Below are 20,598 nucleotides of genomic sequence, written 5' to 3' on the forward strand. Positions count from 1 at the left end.
TAATGTTCTGCAATGCTCTGGAATTTTTATCATGCACTAATATGGAAACATTAAGTTAACTTTGAGTAAGGACATCCATATTTGTGTGACCTGTCCCTAGCTTTTCCGTTTAATGTTACTAATGTCATTAACTTAATACAGCTTTAAAATAGATAGATGCATTTAATGTGGTTATTTGTTCGTATTATCCATGTTAATGATATCCGTAATATGTCACGTCACTGATGCCAAAGAAGTTTAATAGTCCGGTTATCTCACTTGCGGCGGTGACACTTCTTGTGATGTTATGCAAATTAAAGGGGCCAACATCTTCCCTTTCGCCCGGGACCCAAAAATCCTGGAACAGGCCGGTGCTACAGGGCTGACATAGCGCTTTATCGCCTATGGGCTATTATGCCCCCTGCAAACGCTCCTACAGTTTCATTTTAATAGACTGTGTCCGTATTACTGGTCCCGTTTGACAAAAAGTAAACATGGTAAAGAAGACACGATTAACATTCCGCACTTTTCACCACTAGGTGGCAGAAAAGGTCTTTCTGTTTTTTCTGCTTATTTTTAATATCTGCTACGTATCAAAACATACAGCAATTTGTCCTTTCCTCGTTGTGAAACACTACTGGCTCAAAAATAATCAAATCATCAACTTCGTTTCTAGCTTTCTCAAACGTTTCAGTAGGTCTCCCCCGCGATATTTTGGTATACAAGCAACCCCACAAAATATTACTAATGTTCGGTACTAAAATATTATATAGTGTTATTTTAACAAATCCCAAATGTTGCAAAATGCTTATTTTTCCTTTTCATTTGGTACTCGCTTTATACCACAGGACGCCGTTCTATTTCAACACGCGTATCACATATGCTGAATTGCAAAGAAATTCAATAAAATGCAAGGCCTCGAAATTGGTGTATTTCTTGCATAATGTAAACGTGCAGGTTTTGTTCCATCTATATTACATTGAAACCTTTATATAGCACTTACTAGCCAGGTGTGGGGCACTGAAGCACTAGTCTACATGGGTAGCATGCAACACCATGTAGGGTGTGTGGTTGGAAGTGTGTGGTCTTTGTTTTGATCCTATTAGGAAAGTGTTTACATGTCATGTGTGATGACCACAGAAGCGTGGTTGTCATGTTATCACTACACAGGCACTTTGAACAGTTCAATGTCCCTTTATGGTATTTCTTATGATCCCAGTCCACTTCCCTGTTACTGCACTTGGAGGTGCATTCTGAGTTATTGTGTTTAGACTGTATGGCCATGAGCAGGCATAGATTGAAGGAAGACAAAGTGGAGAGATGTGCTGGGACGGACTTTGGTAATATCATTCCATATTTGATTATCATTGCAAGATGTCAAGAAGAGGTCATAACATGTAGATTTTTAGAATCTGCAGTGGTGGCCAGGGTTGGAATGGCCTATAGAGCAATCAGACCATACACGAGGGGCTGGCTGGACATATCAGTCTGTGGGCTGGTTTTTTAGTAGTTTATGGGCCTGTTTTATGGACAGGTGGGTCAGTTTACTGTTGATGTCCCTGATCATGCCACAAACATAAATGTATGCTGTCTCCCAAACTTTGCAAAATATCCATGCAGTGTGTCTTTACAAGTTCAAACCTGGGCAGTTTTCAAACCTTGGGCCACTTTTTAGCAATTTAATTCACTAACGGGACCACTTTTATTCTGGTTCGGGGACCTATTTTTTTTGTCTCAGCCTGATCCTGGTGGTAGCTAACTTGATGTCTTCCTCTGCCCAGACGTGGGTCCCTTGCTCACTATGCCACTGAATTCAAGCTAGACTGGCTGAAGAAGGGTGACATACCCTGAAACCGGTCCCAGGATGCTTATTTCCGGTCCCGGGAGGACCTAGCCTGGCAGTTTGGTCTGGACTGTTCCCATGGGGAACAGGGTCAAGACTAATTTGCATATGGCTGGGTCCGAACTGGGGTGGCGTACTTGGCAAAAGAATGATGGATTTAACCCAGATCTTTTGACTGGGGGAGAATGTTTGCATTGTCAGCATTCCATCCATCATTTGTTTGCTGTAACACTTTTCGCCCTAAGTGGGATGGATATGCCCAGACGTGGGTCCCTTGCTCACTGTGCCACTGGTTCAAGCTAGCCTGGCTGAAGAAGGGTGACATACCCTGAAACCCGTCCCAGGATGCTTGTTTCCCGTCCAGGGAGGACCTGGCCTGGCAGTTCGGTTTGAAATGTTCCCATGGAGGACAGGATCAAGACTGATTGGCATATGGCTGGGTCCAAACTGGGGTGGCGTAGTGGGCAAAAGAACGATGAATTTAACCCAGATCTTTTGCCTGGGGAGAAGGTTTGCATTGTCAACATTCCGTCCATCATTTGTTTGCTGTGGCAGATCTCTTCAGTTATTTCATGCTGTTCTGTTGGTGGTGAGTGATTTATTGCTGTGTACTAATACAGTACTGGTCGATGGACATGACACTTAGCAGTTTTGTCTAATGAGAGTGCCAAGCAGTATAAGGGAATTACTGTGATGCAGGCATGAGCCATAATCAACTGCCCAATTCTTGAGTGTTATGCTATTATTCTGAGTGCGAGAAAGGAGAATTATATATTGCATTATAATTGCATTTCAAAAATGCTTACTACCCCCCAATGCAGCTCTAAAGCGATTTACATTGTGTAATAAAAGGGGAACCATATGCTATACCTACAAGTTCCCAGGGCAAGGAAATCGCAATTGTGTACAAGAAACCCATGCAACTATTTGATTTCTAAATTGTTTCCTAACTAATTTGGGGCTCAGAATGTGAATTTGATGTTAGTTACAATTTGTATTAACAATAAACTTTTTAAGGTTTTTAAAAAAAAAAACCATACAGGTGGAATGTCATTATTTTACAACTGTGTATAAGACATTGCTGCAAATGTTGGAATGAAACGCACTCTCATTTCATCATTTGTGCGTTTGCAGGGGAGTCTGAGTCAACTAAATTTCAAAATCAGGTACAGCTCACTATTTCAAGGAAGATTAGAATGTGCCGGCTATTGCTAATGTAAGACTGCATTTTTGTCTTTTTTTACTAGTACTACAGACCAAACCATCACAAATTCTTCCTTTTCCCAAATTATTTTTAGCCTACAGAATTAAAAAGCTACTGTAGTTTGCAGTTATTATTAGAGCATTCATTAATAGCAAGTCAATTGACCTTGTGATAGCAAATAAATATTCTGCTTCCGGTCCTTCAAACCCATTATAAAAATGTACTTGTCAAAGCTCATTACAGGATGGAGTCTTTGGGTGGCAGACTTTCTTTCAATGCAGTCCAAATAATTTGAAATGGCAGAGGGCTATATTTTTTACTGAACCTTCAACGGCTATTTAATTTTAGCCAGTGCGACTGAATGATCTACAAATTCCTAAGTGCAGAACATGTTCTACAATGAACTAGGGGCCAGATGCACAAAGCTTTTTTCAGCTTGGAAACGGCCCTATTCATAGAATCGGTCCTAAGGACCACTGCATAAGAAAGGTTTTTTCTTTTCTTTTTAAAAGGCATACTGCTTTCCTTTAACCCCTCCACTGCGCCGAACGTTCCGCGGTGGTGCGGAACGTTCTATTGCGCGGGCGGGGCCGGAACCTTCAGCGGACGTGCGCAGCACTACCGAGGTAGTGCACGCGACGTACGCTGAACGTGTGCCGCACGGAAGGGGTTAAGGAAAAACGGGCTGCATTTAAAAAAAAAGATAAAAGTTGCTTTATTTAGAAACAAACATAGACATGGTGGTCTGCTTTCCCCAACAGGCCACCATCCCTGTGTTTTTAGGTCTCGCCTAGGCAGCGCTTGCACTGTCTCTAGGAGACATGCTGTATTAAGGATATGGGCGTAAAGCTCCTCCCATCTTCTTTTTAATTGGCTCCTGTCCCTGTCCTTTCAAAATGATGGCTTTTAATTAGTTAATGGGCTTAGTAGTTCCTTCTTAGTACCGCCTTGTCTCTTCTTGTAACTTCTCACGAGGAAACCTCCTGTTACATGTGTTTTCACTCCCCAACAGCCTCAGAGCACTATTTTCTTAAAAAGCTTGAGGCAGGACACATGCTTGGTCCTAAGCAAGGCTAGCAGTGGTACATTTACTTACTATCACCTCTCACATTTATACGAGACCTTCTTTAAATTTCCTTGATCAGTTCCACACAGAATAGAACATAATATGGAATTAATATAATAATTATTTTGTCACATTTTGAAGATACTAATTGTATATATGGATATAGCTATTTGAATGTACTTGCAGTACTGACTTGTATGCAATGCATTATGGGTAGGGTGAATTTACCAAATCGTCTGCAACATGGCTAGGTAAAAAACATTGGCATTTATAATGCCAATAACTCCAACTTTGCAGGGTGCAGTACTCTATGTGGCCAAAAGAGGCCCCATGGGACACATATGTAAGGGTGGGCGTAGTTCGCGGAGTAGCGCTACGCGAAGCTACGCGAAGTGCACTTCGCACTACGCGAACTTCACGTAGCACTACGCGAGCTGCGTAGTAGCATGTTCGCACTGTGCAAGATGCGTTTTCAATGATTGCACAGTGCGAACAAGCATCCGGCACTGTGCAAGCATTGAAAACGGCATCTTGCACAGTGCGAGCTATAGTTTTCTGCTGCTCGAGGAGATTATTACTCGAGCGGCAGCTTTCTCAACGCGAACAGGTAGTTTCTCATTGAGAGCGGTCGTGAGCATGCGCAACCACTCACAATGAGAAACCTGACCTCCTCGCGTTGAGAATCTCGCCGGGATGTCATTTTGCTTGCTCGCGGTCGCGAACATGACGTTCAGGACCGCGAACAAGCAAAAAATGAGCGCTGCACTACGCTACGCTGCACTACGCATGTTCGCACTGTGCTACGTGCCGCTCGCGTAGTGCGAAGTTGCAAAAACTTCGCAAACTCCGCGAGCGGAGCGTAGTGCTTCGCCCAGGGTTACACATATGGTTCTGCACCCTGCAACATGGCTAGGTAAAAAACATTAATATTTAATATGTCAATAACTCCAACTCCAACAAATGTGAGACTGATTGCATTACCAATGCAACAGATCTCGCATATGTTAAAGTTAGAGCTGTTGGCATTGAAAAGGACAATGTTTTTTACTTTTGCTTTTTTATACCATTGGCAATAGTGCTAAACAAATATAATAATTACACTGAAAATAAAAAAACAAAAGTAAAAAACATTCTTATTTTCAACGCCAACAAATGCAAGACCTATTGCATTGCAGATGCTTGTTAGGGATCTCCAATGGGTTGCAATTTGTTACCTACCTCATGAATATTAATGAGGTAGGTAGATTGCGACCTACTGAGAATCAACAGTGTAAAACACACTGCTGTACATAGTGGTTTGCGATTCATATAATCGAATCTCTAGAATTTGTTATTAGGAAATCGCAAACCCAAAGCTACATAGAACTCTAAACCCTCAATTAAAAGTACAATTGTAAAAGAAAAACTCACTTTATCGATTTTTTGCAGTGAACAGTTTGAGGAACTGGTCTATGACAGAATCGAGACTTATTCATCAGGAAAGTTACAGCTCTGTACTGTGCTTGGTTTGCAAAAGAATACATTCTGGGAGGTGGTGTGGTTTGGAGCCGACCAAGATGGCGGCACACAAGGAGTGCTCAGAGCTATCGCTATTGCCAATCCCTGTCATCCAGCATAAAAATCCATTCCTGCGCGAAACATCGATGCACCGTAGGGTGTAAAACCGTGTGAGAGGTTTTATTAGCTGCTAGCCTCCCTCCTCCCTCCTCCCTCCTCCTACTACGAGATTGTGGAAGAAGCTGGAGGCCTAGTAACCGAGTCGCGTGTGGCCTATAGAAGCGGCTGAGTTGAGCCCTAAGTGGTGTTGGGGTGGCCCCCGATTCTCTGCATACAACTATTGGAGACCGGTTCCAGCGGCTCCCAGAGTGAACTTACCCCAACCTCCGTGCAGGAGGCCCTGATGGCATTTGCGGACCGGCACTGGCCCTATCTCCTGCCGTGCCCGGGACAAGCGGCCTGAGAAGCAGAGGTAAGCGACCCAATGGGAGAAGACCACCAGCAGGGGTAATCGTGGTGGCGGCGCCTCGAGTCGAGGGGGCCTGGAGTTTTGAACACGTGGTTGGGAGAAGGCCCGGGTGCGTGCCCACTGAGTCGAGATGAACAGCCCCGGTCGGGCGAAGAACTGCGAGCCTGACTGATTGGCTGAATCGGTCCTTGCCTGCCAGCCTCCCCTTGCACCTCCTACCAGCTGTCGTTCAATCCTGGTGGAACATCAGTGGGCGAGTACGCAGTGGGGGCCAGGAGAGGACCAGCAGTGCAAGCTTCCATTCTGGCTAGGGCTGTTTACGGAATACTGGATCGGGGGTCAGGGTTGTGCTGTCCCTTCGCCCCCTTGCGGTGCTGCGCTGATAACTGCCACCAGTGGGAACGCCGGAGAACATCTGGTGGCCAGTGCATTGACGCCTCTTCCTTCAAGCGGAGCAATTAGAGGCTTGACTCTCATGTAATCTGAGGGACAGAAAGTGCAGGCCGCATTCATGGTGAGCAGCCAAAAATGTAGAGGGTACTGTTGGCCAACAATAAGCGGAACAAGTAACATTGGTGGTGGGCGTTCTCCCATGCACTGCCTGTAGGTCAAGTGTATGACCCAGCGGCGTCTGGAAGCACATAAATAGACATTATTGAAGCTAGGGACCCAAGATTGGCCAAAGGCAGGCCCCTACTGTCACATAACGGACCTCTGAGATGGACAATGATGTTACTTGGGGGGCAGCCGAACAATTCGCACAGAACTAAATTTATGGGTGGATTGAGATTCCCAATAGGGGGCGCCACAGCCCTTACACATATGGTGGGGTAACGGTGGTACGGCCCACAGCGGTAAACAGCAAGATTAACGCCTAGGGACTCATAACAGTATAAGTAGGCACCCAGTAGGGGTTACTTTGTGGACAAAGCTCAAGACATAGCTCAAGCACAGACAAGGTACGACCTAAATGAGGGGCGAACACGCAGGCCAACAAGATGGATAAATATGCTGTGCCAAGACCACCATCTGGGGCATTGGACCAGTCGATGGATTAGTCTGCTGTGCCGGAACCAACACTCGACACCATAATGGAGGTCATTTATGATTTAAAGGGCATCATTGAGCCAAGGTTGGATGCTGTTACACTCAATGTCAATCTCGTCAGAGATGACATTCGCAAAATGGCAGACAAGGTAACTACAGACAAGACAAATATTCACCAGTTGCAATCCACTTCCAAACGGCTGGAGGAACAGGTACAATGCTTCACAAAACAACAAACTGTGCTAGCAGTGAAGTTGGAGGACCAGGAGGGACGGGCTCACAGGAATAATATTAGAGTGGTGGGGGTTGGGGAGGGGGCCGAGGGTCTGAGTGTGGACCTTTTTCTAGAGGACCTTAAAATAAACCACTTACACCCTAGGCAGCTCTCAAATTTGTTCTACATAGAATGTGCACACAGGGCGCCTATCCAGAAACCGGAACCTGGTGCCCCTCCACAGATAATCATAGCCTGGAACCTGGTGCCCCTCCACAGATAATCATAGCCAGAATCCTGAACTACCAGGATCGAGACACGATATTACAGCCTGCTAATTCCCAGGGCGATGTAACATATCAAAGCCACAATACATTTCTTTCCGGACTTTACACTACAAGTGCAATGCCAATGCCGGAGCTTTGATGCAGTGAAGGATGAACTTCCCACCAAAGATATTACATACAAGATGTTATTTCCAGAGAGGCTTAGAACAGTGGCAGAAGGTAAAACATGGCATTTCTCTACACCGGCAGAAGCTTGAGAACGGCTGGAGGGGTGGGGCACACTGGGCCGTCGGGCACTTTGCGAGGTGCAGAGAGGTCAGCTGCACGATCGGAATGGGGAAGTGAGGCCAAAAACGTCAAGACACGGGCCAATGGCATACCTAAGAAAAGGGATGAAGACTGGGACTAGCAGGTGGGGCAGGATATCAAAACACTGCAAGTGATCATGTATAATTGGGCATATGCCCACGCTGTAGATGGAGTACGACTATATCATTTCCAACTTCAGCTTGCACTGGGGGCGGACGCTTGGGGTGGGCAGGGGCCGGCGTCCATTGGCGGGTAGTGCAGGAGCACAACCGGAACTCAGACAAGCAGGTCATCTATCAATATGGGGGTAAAATAAAATGTTGCGGTTGCGGTTCCTTCTTGGCAGTACTAGCTTACGCGGAGTCATATTATGGGTTTTTTAGGGCGACAGGCGCTCTGCATGTTGGGGTGGTGGGCGGTTCTGAACTCACTGAGCAGGGCCGCAGGGAGGGGGGTTATATGAAGGGAGTTTATGTTATACTTGTTCTAAGGTCTGCTCAGTAGAAACCAAAGCATTGAGATGTGCATTCACGAGGGAATAGACAATGCGCAGGGTGGGTCCAAGACTACACCAAGCAGGGGGGCACAGACACCCGGGTTTCAGTATATTAAATACTACATCATGTTCACACAGCATTAAAGACCCTCACGTGGAACAAAATGGCCTTGGTCACAAAATCAAACGTACAGTTGTCCGGCAGTACCTTCGTAAACATGGCCCTATATAGTTTTACTGCAGGAGACGCACTTAAAGGGCATTCATTATAAAGCTTTAGAGGAGCAGGCACACTACTTCGTTCCACAGTGCCTTTCATCCCGCAAAATGCTTTACAGACCGCATAGGAGGATATGCGATATAGTCAAGCATGTAGGAGGGTATCACATAAATTATTTGCTCAGTATATGCATCGCCACGACTTCATGCTGAAACATTCACTATGCTGAGAGCTGTGCTGTTAGACCTATTCTCTGAGATATTACTATTGGGATAAGATTTTAATGAAACAATGGCCCAGAGACTGGATTGGGGCACCCACCCCCGGGTGGGTGGTGAGTCTGGTCCGTTGAGGTCATTTGTCGAAGCACTTGAGATGGTTGATCTCTGGAGTGAGCACAATCCAGATATAAGGAACTTCACATAATTGTTTGCAACAAATATTGACAGTGTATTGACAGTGAGTATCAACCCGACAATAAGGATCTCTTCACACTCCACCCCTCTATTGCCACTGATACCATCCACTTCCATCAGGCCAGGGGGTTAAACCATTTTTTCCAGCACCCATCGGGCTTTAATCACATCTCCGGTTTTTCCCGGTCATTTCTGGCCTTCAGATAATTGTTATCACCCTTCCAACGTGATATGCTGTTAAACCACACTTCCCAGCTTTCACTGGGCTCAAACTACGTCTCTCAGCTTTTCCCAGTCATTTCCGGTCCTCAGCCAACTGCTATCACCTAATTCTATTGTGATACGCTGTTAAACCAGCTTTCACTGGGCCGAAACTACATCTCCCAGTCTTCCCCGGCCATTTCCGGCGGACAGACAAATTCAAACACTGTGTCTCTGGCTTTTCTGAGTACCTGCTGGTCTGGACACTCCTCTTGGGAGACAGCGCTCTCCGCTAAATGTAAGTACCGTTTCCTTTCTTTTTTGCACCCAGCGTCTTTACGTGAGCACCGGCCTACTGGTCTGCTCACGGACGGCCCTGTTTTTAACCGTGCTTCCCCCGACAATGCTCTGAGCTTGGGGCTTGCGTGACTTTTCACGCCAACTCTTCCCAGCCCACGCCAGTTATCATGCACACCCTCTTTTGAGGGCCACGATCCCCGAGCCACTGCTTATGCTAAATGCTTCCGCAGCACATTGACTTCGGGCCAATTTCGGCTTTTGCTGCCTTGGTCCAAATACCAGAGGTGTGCGGGTCATTTCGCGCCCACTTCCCCCGCCCACCTTTATGTATTTCCTTTCAAAGAGGGTTCCTTGATATAGTACCCGCCCAAGCCCTCTTCTTCTAGAACTGTGGCCTGTCTGGACACATCTGGCATTATAGACTTTACAAGTGGTACTACTCCCCTCATTTTCTATTATATTTTTTTATTGGATTTCCTCCAGACTATTATATAAGCACGATTGGGCCCCATCTTTCAGGGTTCAATCTAGTTCAGCACAGCAATACCTGAGATATGTAATATCCATACCCAGACAGGTACCCAGACACTGCCACTTACTACTCCTGTCTAGAGTCCTGTTTTCCCCATTTCCACACCTTTTCTCTCCCCTCTTTCGTTTTGTTTGTGTGTTGTTTAAACTTTGATGCCTCAACCTTTTTCTCCCAGGTTGGTTGGCGCGTGTACCTACGGCTAAATTAGCCCTGTAACATTTTACCTTAGATTGGTGAGTGCCTCTTCTCCTGCCACTTTGTTTGAATATAAAAGTGTCACATTTGTGTGGAGCATAGTTTACTCCACGGCTGTTTAGATGTGGTATAAACCAAGCCGGTGTTCTTTTTCTGTTCTTCTTTTCCTAGGTTCCATCGGTGAGGCCTACTGGATACAGTACAGTATACCGAGGCACTTTCGCATTTTGTTGTGCACTATTTCATGATTTCTCTTCATACACCACGCTCACATAGGATTTTAGTACAATCCAGTTGCCCACACTAAAAACATCCCTGAGCTCCTTCCTTGTAGAGAGGGGGTTGTAGCCTGCGTTAAGACTAGGTCTTGACACGAAGAGGCACCTCTATGATGAAGCAGGACACCTATGGTGTGTGAGGGGAACCGTCCTGAAAAGGGATATCCCCCCTGTTGCGCTTGTTGTTTTTAGTCCACTTTCCTCTCAGTCATTCATTTTGGACCTGTGAGCTTGTTGTGTGTGACTACAGCGAAGATACCAGGCAGCTACAACATATGCTGAGCCTGAAACAGCATCAACTGAATTAGCGGAGAATAGGGCGCGCATATACGCCACTGCCACGAAGCGTCGCCTCTAGGACATAGGTGATAAGGCCAGTAAACGTATTGCCTGGCTAGACAAAAAGGATAAGGAATTAAATTGGGTCCTAGAGATTAGGGAAACGGAGGACAGGCATCACACCACGGGGTACAGATAGCTGAGGTATTCCCTACATACTATGAGAATATATATGCCTGTGAAACCAGTAGGTCGGTAGCAGACAGTGGAGAGATCTCCCCCTTTTGACTTGTTCCGAGTATGATAGGTTGGTACTTGAGCAGGCTACGAGGGATATATAGTCCGGTAAAGGGATGGGACCAAATGGACTGCCAATTGAATTATACAAGTGCATGGCATCAAAGATAGCGGGGCATTCACTGAATGTGTTTAAAGAGGGGTAGCTTGCATGAAGATCAAAGGGTGGCGCCGATAATAGTCCTCCCAAAAATAGATATGCAGCATGACGTCTGTAGCTCATATAGACCCTTCTTGCGGCTAAAACTGGAAGCCAAGATCTTGGCCAAAGCACCGTTGAACAGACTGAGACCAGTCATTAAGTCAGTTACCCACCATGATTAGTCTGGCTTTATTCCACACAGAGGAATGCGTCTCAACTTGAGGCACTTGTATGGAGTGCTCCTCTCGACCATGACCCTTCGGACCGGGCAGGCCATATTGCTTTCCCTGGACGTGCGAATGGTGTTGACAGTATTAAATAGAGTTATCTGTTCGCTGCCCTGACAAGGTTGGGTTTTGGAGCCAAATTTTGCCAGTAGGTTAGGCTTTTATACAGTGGTCCACTGGCCCGGGTGAGGGTGAACAATGTTTTGCTGCTTGTAACATTGCATAAGGGTACCCGGCAAGGGTGCCCATTGTCCCCAATGCTTTTCGCTCTAGCACTGGAACCCTTGGCGGAGTGAGTGTGAGGAGATCCCCTGATAAGAGGCATTGACTGTGGCTGGAATTGGGAGGAACGCCTTTCCCTATACGCTTATGACATCTTGCTCTCTGCCACACGACCACAAATGACAGTAAATAGGCTACTACATATTTTTTATCTGTTTAAAGTGTACTCGAAGTACCAAATTAATTGGGAAAAGTCCCTGATTTCTTCCCCTGTGTGACGAAACCCCCAAATCGTTGACCTGATGTGCGGTTCCGATTGTCTGAGATGGGCTTAAGTACTTAGGCATTTATATAACGAGAGATGGAAAGGATTTTCTCAAAAGAACCTCTACACACATCTGGACCGACTTAGTGGCTGCAACTCCCGGTATCCCAGATGGGTTGAGTGGTGCAGTTTAAAATGAGGACTCTGACACAACTGTTATACGTTTTTTGCAAAATGCGCCACATAAGATCCAACATACTTTCTTCCAAAGAGTGGATGGTCTATTGCACCAGCTTCTATGGGATGGGGGATGCACGAGAATAGCACTCTGCAAACTGCAACTAGGAGTATATGAAGGGAGACTGTCCATTCCTAAAATTAGTAAATACTATTGGGCATCCCAACTGTCCGTGATTAACAATAGGATATTCTCAGATAATGCAGAACCCGCCTATTGGGTCGATAGACAGACCATGGGTACACGGGGACACATCCGTGTTGCTTCATAGCAGGGGAAGAAGGGGCGAGTTGCCATAGCACACGCAGGCGACGCTGCGAGCATGGATGGAAGCCACCAGATTCCTGGGGTGGGAGATCAAGCTGATAGGGATCCCTGCTCTAGACTTCTTGATACCTTTAGTTTTTGCCCGTGTCTGAAATCGTGACCTCAGGTTCCTCGCGGGTGCATAGAATTGAACTCAGTCTTGAAGAATTTTTGGTCCCAGACGATGTAAGACCTTTTGAGCTTCATAGGTTGTATTATTTTAGGATATTACTGGGAAGGAGTGTGGCGAAACAGGATCCTTTGATCACATACTCTGGGAGTGCCTGGAAATACGTTTTTGGAGTAGGGTGGCACAAATTATGACAAGGGTCACAGGCTAGGAGATGCCCCTAGAGGCCAGGCATCACATTCTGTGTATATCCAGAGATAAGGAGTGGCCTGAATACCAGAAGATATGGCTTAAGCTGGCATCTGGAATCACGAAAAGAAAAATAGCCAGAGCATGGGAAGCAGAGAGAATTTAGAATGGGAGGCAGATGTAGACTGGTGTCAAAGAACCGAGCAGGTAGTCTACCAGAGTAGGTGACACCCTACGAAGTGGGAGAAAATATGGGATAGTTGGAATAGATATAGAGAGACGGTTGAGAGATAGGGAGGCGGGTGTTAACTTCCATGCCACAAGATTTTGAGATGCAGGAATTCTAAAGTTAAGTGCAGGTATGGTCCTGCTCCAACAAAGGCCTAACATGTTTCCAGGGTGACAAAGTCATGTGTATGATGTTATGATTGAGAATGCAGTCACTTGCAGGATGTACAAGTATTTATGCTTCTTACATACTGAGCAACAGTTTAGTAAAAAAAAATTAAAACAAAATTAAAAAAAGAATAAATACTGGTGCCCATGGCAGATGCTATTGTATGTCACTGTTGCCAAATACCAAGACCGCTTAGTCTTGATTGCACCTCATGTTTCACCACCATACACTCCTTGCTGTTTTTGCTCACTTTTAGGTTATCACCTTTCCTTTCTTTTCTTTTTTGTCAATTTTTTCTAGTATTTTTCTTCCCTTTCATTGTCTATTTGTATTTTTCTCTCTCATACTCCCGAGTTAAAATCCGATGAGGAAAAGTAATTACCGGACCATAAAAATGCGTATCGGTGAGCCTCGCTTTCAACCACCCACTGAAATTAAGTAGGTATTCTGTACTTTACAAGTGAATTCAATTGACTTGTGGTAACAAAGCACTAATGCGTTGATTAGGAATTCAGATCTGGCGCCAAAAAGCTGAAAACACTTTAAAAAATGACCTTAATGGGCTTTGCGTCCTGTCTTTGCACTTCTACAGGACAAAGAGACAAAGGTAAGCATAGAGGTTTCAAGCCATGAGATGGGTCAAAGATTGAAGTTGGGCATGCAGGGTGCATAGACACCAGGTGGGTGACGCTAGCAACATAATGTACTAATGCCATTGCCTCTTTACGACATTTGCAACTTTATAAGGATGTCTTGAAACCTACCAAGAGGTGGCATAAATTCCCAAACTCAATCATAGAGAAGAGGTGAGAGCTGGTCTAAAGTGCCAGGAGAGCTACTGCTGGTAGAGTGAGAGAGTAAGTGTGTGTTACAAGTTGTCCTTATTCATTATTTCCTTAAAGGCCATCATTTACTTTGCCCCTATTTAAAATAGTATGAAGTCAACCGTCCCTTTAACTTCTAGCTAAAATGTAGATCACATACAAGAGGTTGTACGTCATGCTACAGAAAATCTCATGCTCTTGCATTCAAAAAGTGCTGTATCCTTCTAGTTCGATATAATTGCATATCCCAATATATACATTTTCGGTATTTTCTAGTCTTGTAGTACCGAATTGTAACTATGTATGAAAGCTTGTAAACAGACTGAACTCAAATATTTAACAGAAAAGAATACCAAAATCACTAATTAACAAAGTAGACATGATATAGTTTTAATTTAAGAAATAGGTGATCAGGAAATATTAATAACAGCACCTACCTGCTGAGTATTTCCACTCCTGCACGAAACTTTGGCAAGTGTTGAGTAGTCCTGTCAAAATAAAAAACAAATCTTATTCGCAAGAAGCATTAATCTAGTACTAATGATAACTATAACAATATAGAGCTAAAGTGATTATGGTGTATCCTCTGATGACTTGTTCTATTTCGCGGAAAAAAAGAGGACAGTCTACATAAGAACATCTCTGACAAACAAGTTAAACACGAAACAAACGGAAAAGGCTTTGATTGGGAAATATACCAGAAGTAAAAGTACTAAATATTAGGAGACACGAAGCGAATGCCTCTTTTCAATGAAAATCGGGGTTTAATGGATCCAATGAACCAGTCATATTCCAAAACTTTTTTTATCAGCTGTAGATTCTACAAGCATGAGTCTTATCTGGTGGGAATATCTCTGGAAAGTAGTCGATAATGTATGAAATTTACCAGTGGCTTCTTGACAAGTATGCCAGTAAGAACCGAATGTGGAGCTATTAAATTACTACCTGCCTCCTCCAATCAGGCACAGATAATTAACCCACCTACCATACATATAGGAAACTCCAAAATATTGGCGAGGCTTTCACCCTAACTAAAGACCTGGCCTTGACTTTAATCAGTGGCCGATTTGAAGATAAAATACTTCTAAGTGAAAAACCATTAAGAATTCTTCACGTTTTTAACAGTGAATTCACAGTAAACGAAAAGTTACGCAAAAACAATACCTTGGTTTCTTTTTTATTTTGGCGTCCCTCGATTTATCTCCCAATGTCTTCAACCTAAATAGTAGCACAAAAACACATTAGAAATTAACATGTCTAAGAATCCTTGATCTGCTCCTTTGCTTGCAGAAGAAATATTGCACAAGAACACTTTCACTTTTTCAGAATATTTAGCAACGCTTGTAAGCCCTTCATACTTATCATGTTATGGAGACAATTTGCAGGAAGTCAATTCTATGCCAGGATTCATAGGCTAGGATTTTGCTTTTAAAAGGTCTTACTCAGCAGTGATACCAGCAACAAATAATACGAGATAAAAACTACATTACCTACAAAACCCAGCATTTTAAAAAACAGTCAGCGACCTGTCACCCATGGCATATCAAAAAGGGCTTTGCAAAATGACCCGGGTACTACAATATTAACCACCATTTTATTGGCTGCCGACAGAAAGATTTGTGAACTTTACTTTTTCACTTCCTGTTGCAGGAGGTAACATTATTTCTTATTTTATTGATTCAACATTTTCAACAGATGACTAACCACACCGCTTCCGAAAGCATCAGAGCGATTTCAAGGCAGATGTTTGGACTTTGTAATACCCAGGAGTTACCCTCTGGCCCTAGGAGTTACCCTCTGGCCCTAGGAGGTAGCCACCACATTGTGCTTTAGGGTGTGCTTGAGTGTGTGGATATGTGTTCATGCCCCACGGTTCACTCTGGATCTGTTCCATAGATTCTGACTTTAGCATGCTTGGTTGTGATCAACCATTTAACTTTCTGCTTTATAAAACAAGGACGTAGCAGGAACAAGTGGAAGAGTAAACCCTTCAGCTTCAAAGCGGAAGGAAGGTCTCTAAACCAGGCATCTCTAACAAGTAGCTGGTGAGCTACTGGTAGCTCTCCAACTACCTGTATGCAGCTCTCCTATGTGTAGCCCAGTCTTCTAAATTTGAATTTTGTGCTAGGTTGAATTAATATATTTATACCAACATTTTGAAATTTATTGAAGATGACAATGTGTGTTTTTTCAGAACTCGTAAGTTGATATTCTGAGAAAAAGGATACTTTGTAAAAGCCATAGTAAAGACGATATATGAGTGATATAATGTATTGTAACCCATGTGTAGAGGATTCTAAATTGATAAAGTATTTTTTTTTTTTAATTACTGGTGCCAACCTTGTCTGTGGCAGTGAGGAGATCACTGCTGGTAATCTTGCACGGGTGGTCACCAATGTAATCTTATCTCATATGCTCACTAGGACAATGGTGATAACAGTAGCAAGGGATGGTATTCATAGACCATAAGTAGCTCTTATTACAGAAAAGGTTGGAGACCCCTGCTCTAACGTATCTGGGATCGGCAGCCTGGAATCAGCTTCCTATATAGCTGCGGGCAGCGAGTGATGCTGCAATGTTTAAGAAAAAACTTAACACCTGGCTTTTTGTTCCGGCCTACTCCTCTGTTGTTCACCTTCCGATCTTTGCTGTCCCGTGCGGGGACACTCATCAGAGTAACTGTGCGTGCTATAAATTGCTATCATCATCCTATATCGAGGCGCGTCATGTAAGTATAATGGCGACTGCAGCTCTTTTTGAAAGAGCCAAAAAAGCACCCCTATTAAAATAAATATAATAAATGTTTTTGATATACTTGAAAACTTAAACACTTATATTATCAAATAATAGAGATTAATGCACAAGTTAGAGGATACCCTGTGTAGTCCATGTACAGATATTTATTTATTTGCAAAGTTTTATATAGCGCTGGCTAGACCCGGAGGTATCAGAGCGCTTTACATGAGGATCAGCGAGTTACAGGATACATAGTTATATCATTTGAATCAGCGAGTTATCGGTTACATAGTTACATCAGTTTAAATCAAATAAACACAGAAGGAGAAGAAGGAGGGGGAGGGAAGGAGACACGGACGAGGATACGAGGAAAACAATGTCAGATGACCGGCTGGGTAGGTGACGGCCAAGGGGCCAGACTCCTCTAAAGCTGCATAGGACAGCTCCACCAGGCACGGCCAAGGTTGCTCAGATATATTTCCCTTTTTCAAAGAAAAGACATTGGTTGACTACCATCATTTTATGAATACAATGGAAATCAACAACTGGAGAGATACATTATTTGTCATTAGGTAACTGATATACACTGTAAAACATTTTTTATTGGACTATGTGAAAGGATTAAATCTTACTAGAGCGCCAGTGTTTTAGCTCCTTTTTGATCTTTCTGTATTTCTTCGTATTTAATAAAACTGTTCAACCATGTAGTGATGTACGGATTAGGAGCAAATGCGCTTATGCTAAGAACGGGTTGGTTGAACTTTTATAAAGAAGCACATTTTGAATCTCTGACCGCACTTTTACACTTTGGTTATATAAGTATCTACTGTACAACAGGTGCACAAAACTGAAATTGAATATAAGAGAATACTCCTTGTGCATTGTGTAATGCCCAGCAGAAGTCAGCATTCTAGTGCTGAAGCCTATAACTACACTAAACACCCACCCACCACTGATGTCACTGGTCAGGTGACACAGAAGTAATAAAAGAGCCTGAGCCCACATGCTCTGGGCCAGTTGCACCAGACCTCCAGTGTGTCCTGCGTCAGTGTATGTGTGCTTGCTAGCATGAGGGCCTAGGGCCCATCACAGCCCTTTACATTTGCGACGAGGCGGTAACGCGATGCCACGCGTGCCAGCTATGACAAAATCATCGTGAAGGAAAAAGGAAAGGGGAGCTGCCAGCAGTGAAGGCACACCCCTGAAGAAAGCAGCCGGCCGCCGCGAGGCCCACGAGGCGTGTGAAGAGCCTCGGGCCTAGAGGAGAAGGAAGAGGTGATCGGGAGCTCACCCCGCACCTCCCGTGCCCAGCGTGTGTGCCCCCCTGCCTGGAGTGAAAAGAGACCAACGCGGAGCCCACCCGCGTGGCTGAACAGGCCTGTCGGCCGAAGGTGAGCCCTGGCCGTGACCGGTAATGTTAGCGGAGCCCACCCGCTATGAACCACGAACATTTACTGTGCCCCCCTGAAATGAGAGCGGCGCCAGCTATCGATTTTAATTAAGCAAGGCTCGCGGAGCCCACCCGCGGCCTGCCTGCAGCGTTTGCCGTCCCCCGCCGCGCGTGACGAGAGGCGGCCGCAGCGAGGGTGAAAGACATTCAAGTAAAGCAGCGCCAGCAGAGCCCACCCGCGTCCTGCCTGAGATGTCCCCTGTCCCCCGCCCAGCGTGTGAGGAGTGAATCTGCGGGGGGGGGGGGGGGGGTGAAAGGAAATCAAGCGGAGCCCACCCACGATCGCAAGGAGCAGTGGTGTCACCCCGCCCCGCGCAGCGTGTGGCTGCGACGGTGGGGAAGAGAAGTGAAAGTGAACTGAAGCGGAGCCCACCCGCAGTGAAGTGCCACCGTTGCGGCCCACGGCCGACAAGAGCGACCCCGCGCGCGCAGCCCGCGGACTGCAAGGGCCTGCTGCGAGGGGCGGTGAGGAGCGGAAAAGACTGCAAGCGGCCAGCACCGCAGATGACTACAGTGTTGGGCCAGCGTTGGGGTAGCAGGGCACTGGCTAAAGCAGCGCCGGCAGCGGAGCCCACCCGCTGCAGGCTGAAGGGGGAGAGTAGAGGCCGCCAGCCTGTGCCGCTGTGAAGGAGAGAAGTGGAGTCCTCCGGACTGGTAGACTGCCTGCGTTGTGTCCCGAGAAGCAGCCGTCGGCGCAGGGACAGGAGAGAGCAGCCTCCGGCGCGAGTGTCCCACACAGCCAGAGGAAAGCAGGTAAATTCCTCCGCGGCGACTCCAAACCCCCCGCGCGGCCGTGAAGGGTAGAGGCCAGCAGCGAGGGGCAGAGGTTGGAAAAGAAAAAAATAAATAAATAAAATGACCGCATGCCAGCGCCGCGAAGGCAGAGAAGATAGCACCAGTGACGCACCGGAGCCTACCGTGTGGCTGCCTGACCGCAGCATTGACCCCCGCAAGCATCAACACTAAGAAGGGGAGATAAGTGGCACTTACCCACATCGGAGAGGACGGCCTGCAGCCTAAAGGAAAAGTCCGGGTGAAGGGGTGTGAGCGGCAGGCCTGTAAAGGTGTTCATGAACCGGCAATAGGGGAGAAACCACCGGGGATAGGAAAGGCAAGCCGGAGGAAAAGCACGACACTGCCACCTAGTGGCCATCTCGCGGCAATGCACCTGCTACTCAAGCACAGAGCAGCAGATCAGCGCAGAGTGTTTGGAGATCATTGAGGGTGCTCAGGGACAATTCTAGACTGCTGCAATCTACAGACAGGAGTCAGAGCACAAGACTGTAGCCGCAGCATCGTGAGAAGAGGAGAAGAGAAGAAGGAAGATCGGAGTGGCACACCGCCACCCAGGAAAGGAAGAAAGGAGAAATCGGAATGGCACGCTGCCACTGCAAGAAGAAGCCGCCCCTGCGGAAAGAAGCAAGGTCACAAGCACTGGAACACCTGAGTGCAATGGAAGACAAGCCTGGCCAGAGCACCGGCAGCGCAGACCAAAGACAACCACCTACGAGCCATCCATCCACATGGCGATCTCCTGGCCTTTATATGCGGCCCCTTGGACAACACCAGCACCAGGCTGATGTTTACTTAACGGTAAACGGGTAGGCATTTATTTATAAACTAACCAAAGAAGTAGAAAAGAAGGTGTCCTGCACCACTTAACTTTAGGAACACCTTCATATTTGAAGACATCTTTCAGAAAAAGTGTCAACATGTGATAATGTCTCTTCAAAATTAAAAAAGTGTACTTCATTCACATTTGAACCATTTCACCTTAGCACAATCAGATTATATCAGTGCTTTGGGATTTTAAGTATTTTCAAACATGATTTAACCCTTTAAGTGCTGCCGTCGGCCAACGGTCGTCACGGGCACTACCTCCCCAGTGCTGCGTGCGACCGCTGGACGTCCAGTTCAGCACTGGATAATGGACAGCGCAGCACTGGGGAGGTTTATTTACGAAGCTCCTAAGGTGTTAAGTAGCATTCATGCTTCCCTCCACTCTGGCAACAATGTCAATAGTGAACTAAGAGGCAAGTCAGTTGTTTTGTACACCCTCTGTGTGGCCAGGGTTGCTATAATAAATAACATTATAGTTTATTAAAGAAACAAAAGGAGGTTTTGTACGTTGTAATGATGAAAAAGGAGAGAAAGTGAAATAAAATAACTGCCTAGGCTCACATAATTTGGGCAAGTGGGGTTGCAGGTTTTTTGGTTTTGCATTATGCAATTCAGTCACTAGATGTATATGCTTCAAGTCACTTACATCCACCTTCCCACCCCAAGACCCCTCGACCGCCAGCCTCCTGGCATTAATGAGACCGTCGGTCACATTACTGAACA

The 20,598-nt window shown here is 45.6% G+C and overlaps 1 protein-coding gene across 2 annotated transcripts in view; it reads right to left on the reverse strand.

Annotated features, from left to right (window-relative positions):
• The window catches only part of DTNBP1 (dystrobrevin binding protein 1), a 495,181-nt gene that overhangs the window by 364,696 nt on the left and 109,887 nt on the right, over window positions 1-20,598 (reverse strand). For both annotated transcript variants that reach the window (XM_078687921.1, XM_078687920.1), the window contains exons 2-3: window positions 15,234-15,287; window positions 14,507-14,557 (exon numbers count right to left, since the gene is read on the reverse strand). Coding sequence is in view for 1 of the 2 variants with exons in the window: in XM_078687920.1 (XP_078544046.1) it covers window positions 14,507-14,557; window positions 15,234-15,287 (105 nt within the window). In the remaining variant the exon portion in view is untranslated. The remainder of the gene's footprint in view (window positions 1-14,506; window positions 14,558-15,233; window positions 15,288-20,598) is intronic.

Source organism: Lissotriton helveticus, chromosome 4_1 (genome assembly GCF_964261635.1).
Source record: "Lissotriton helveticus chromosome 4_1, aLisHel1.1, whole genome shotgun sequence".
Taxonomy (NCBI): Eukaryota; Metazoa; Chordata; class Amphibia; order Caudata; family Salamandridae; genus Lissotriton; species Lissotriton helveticus.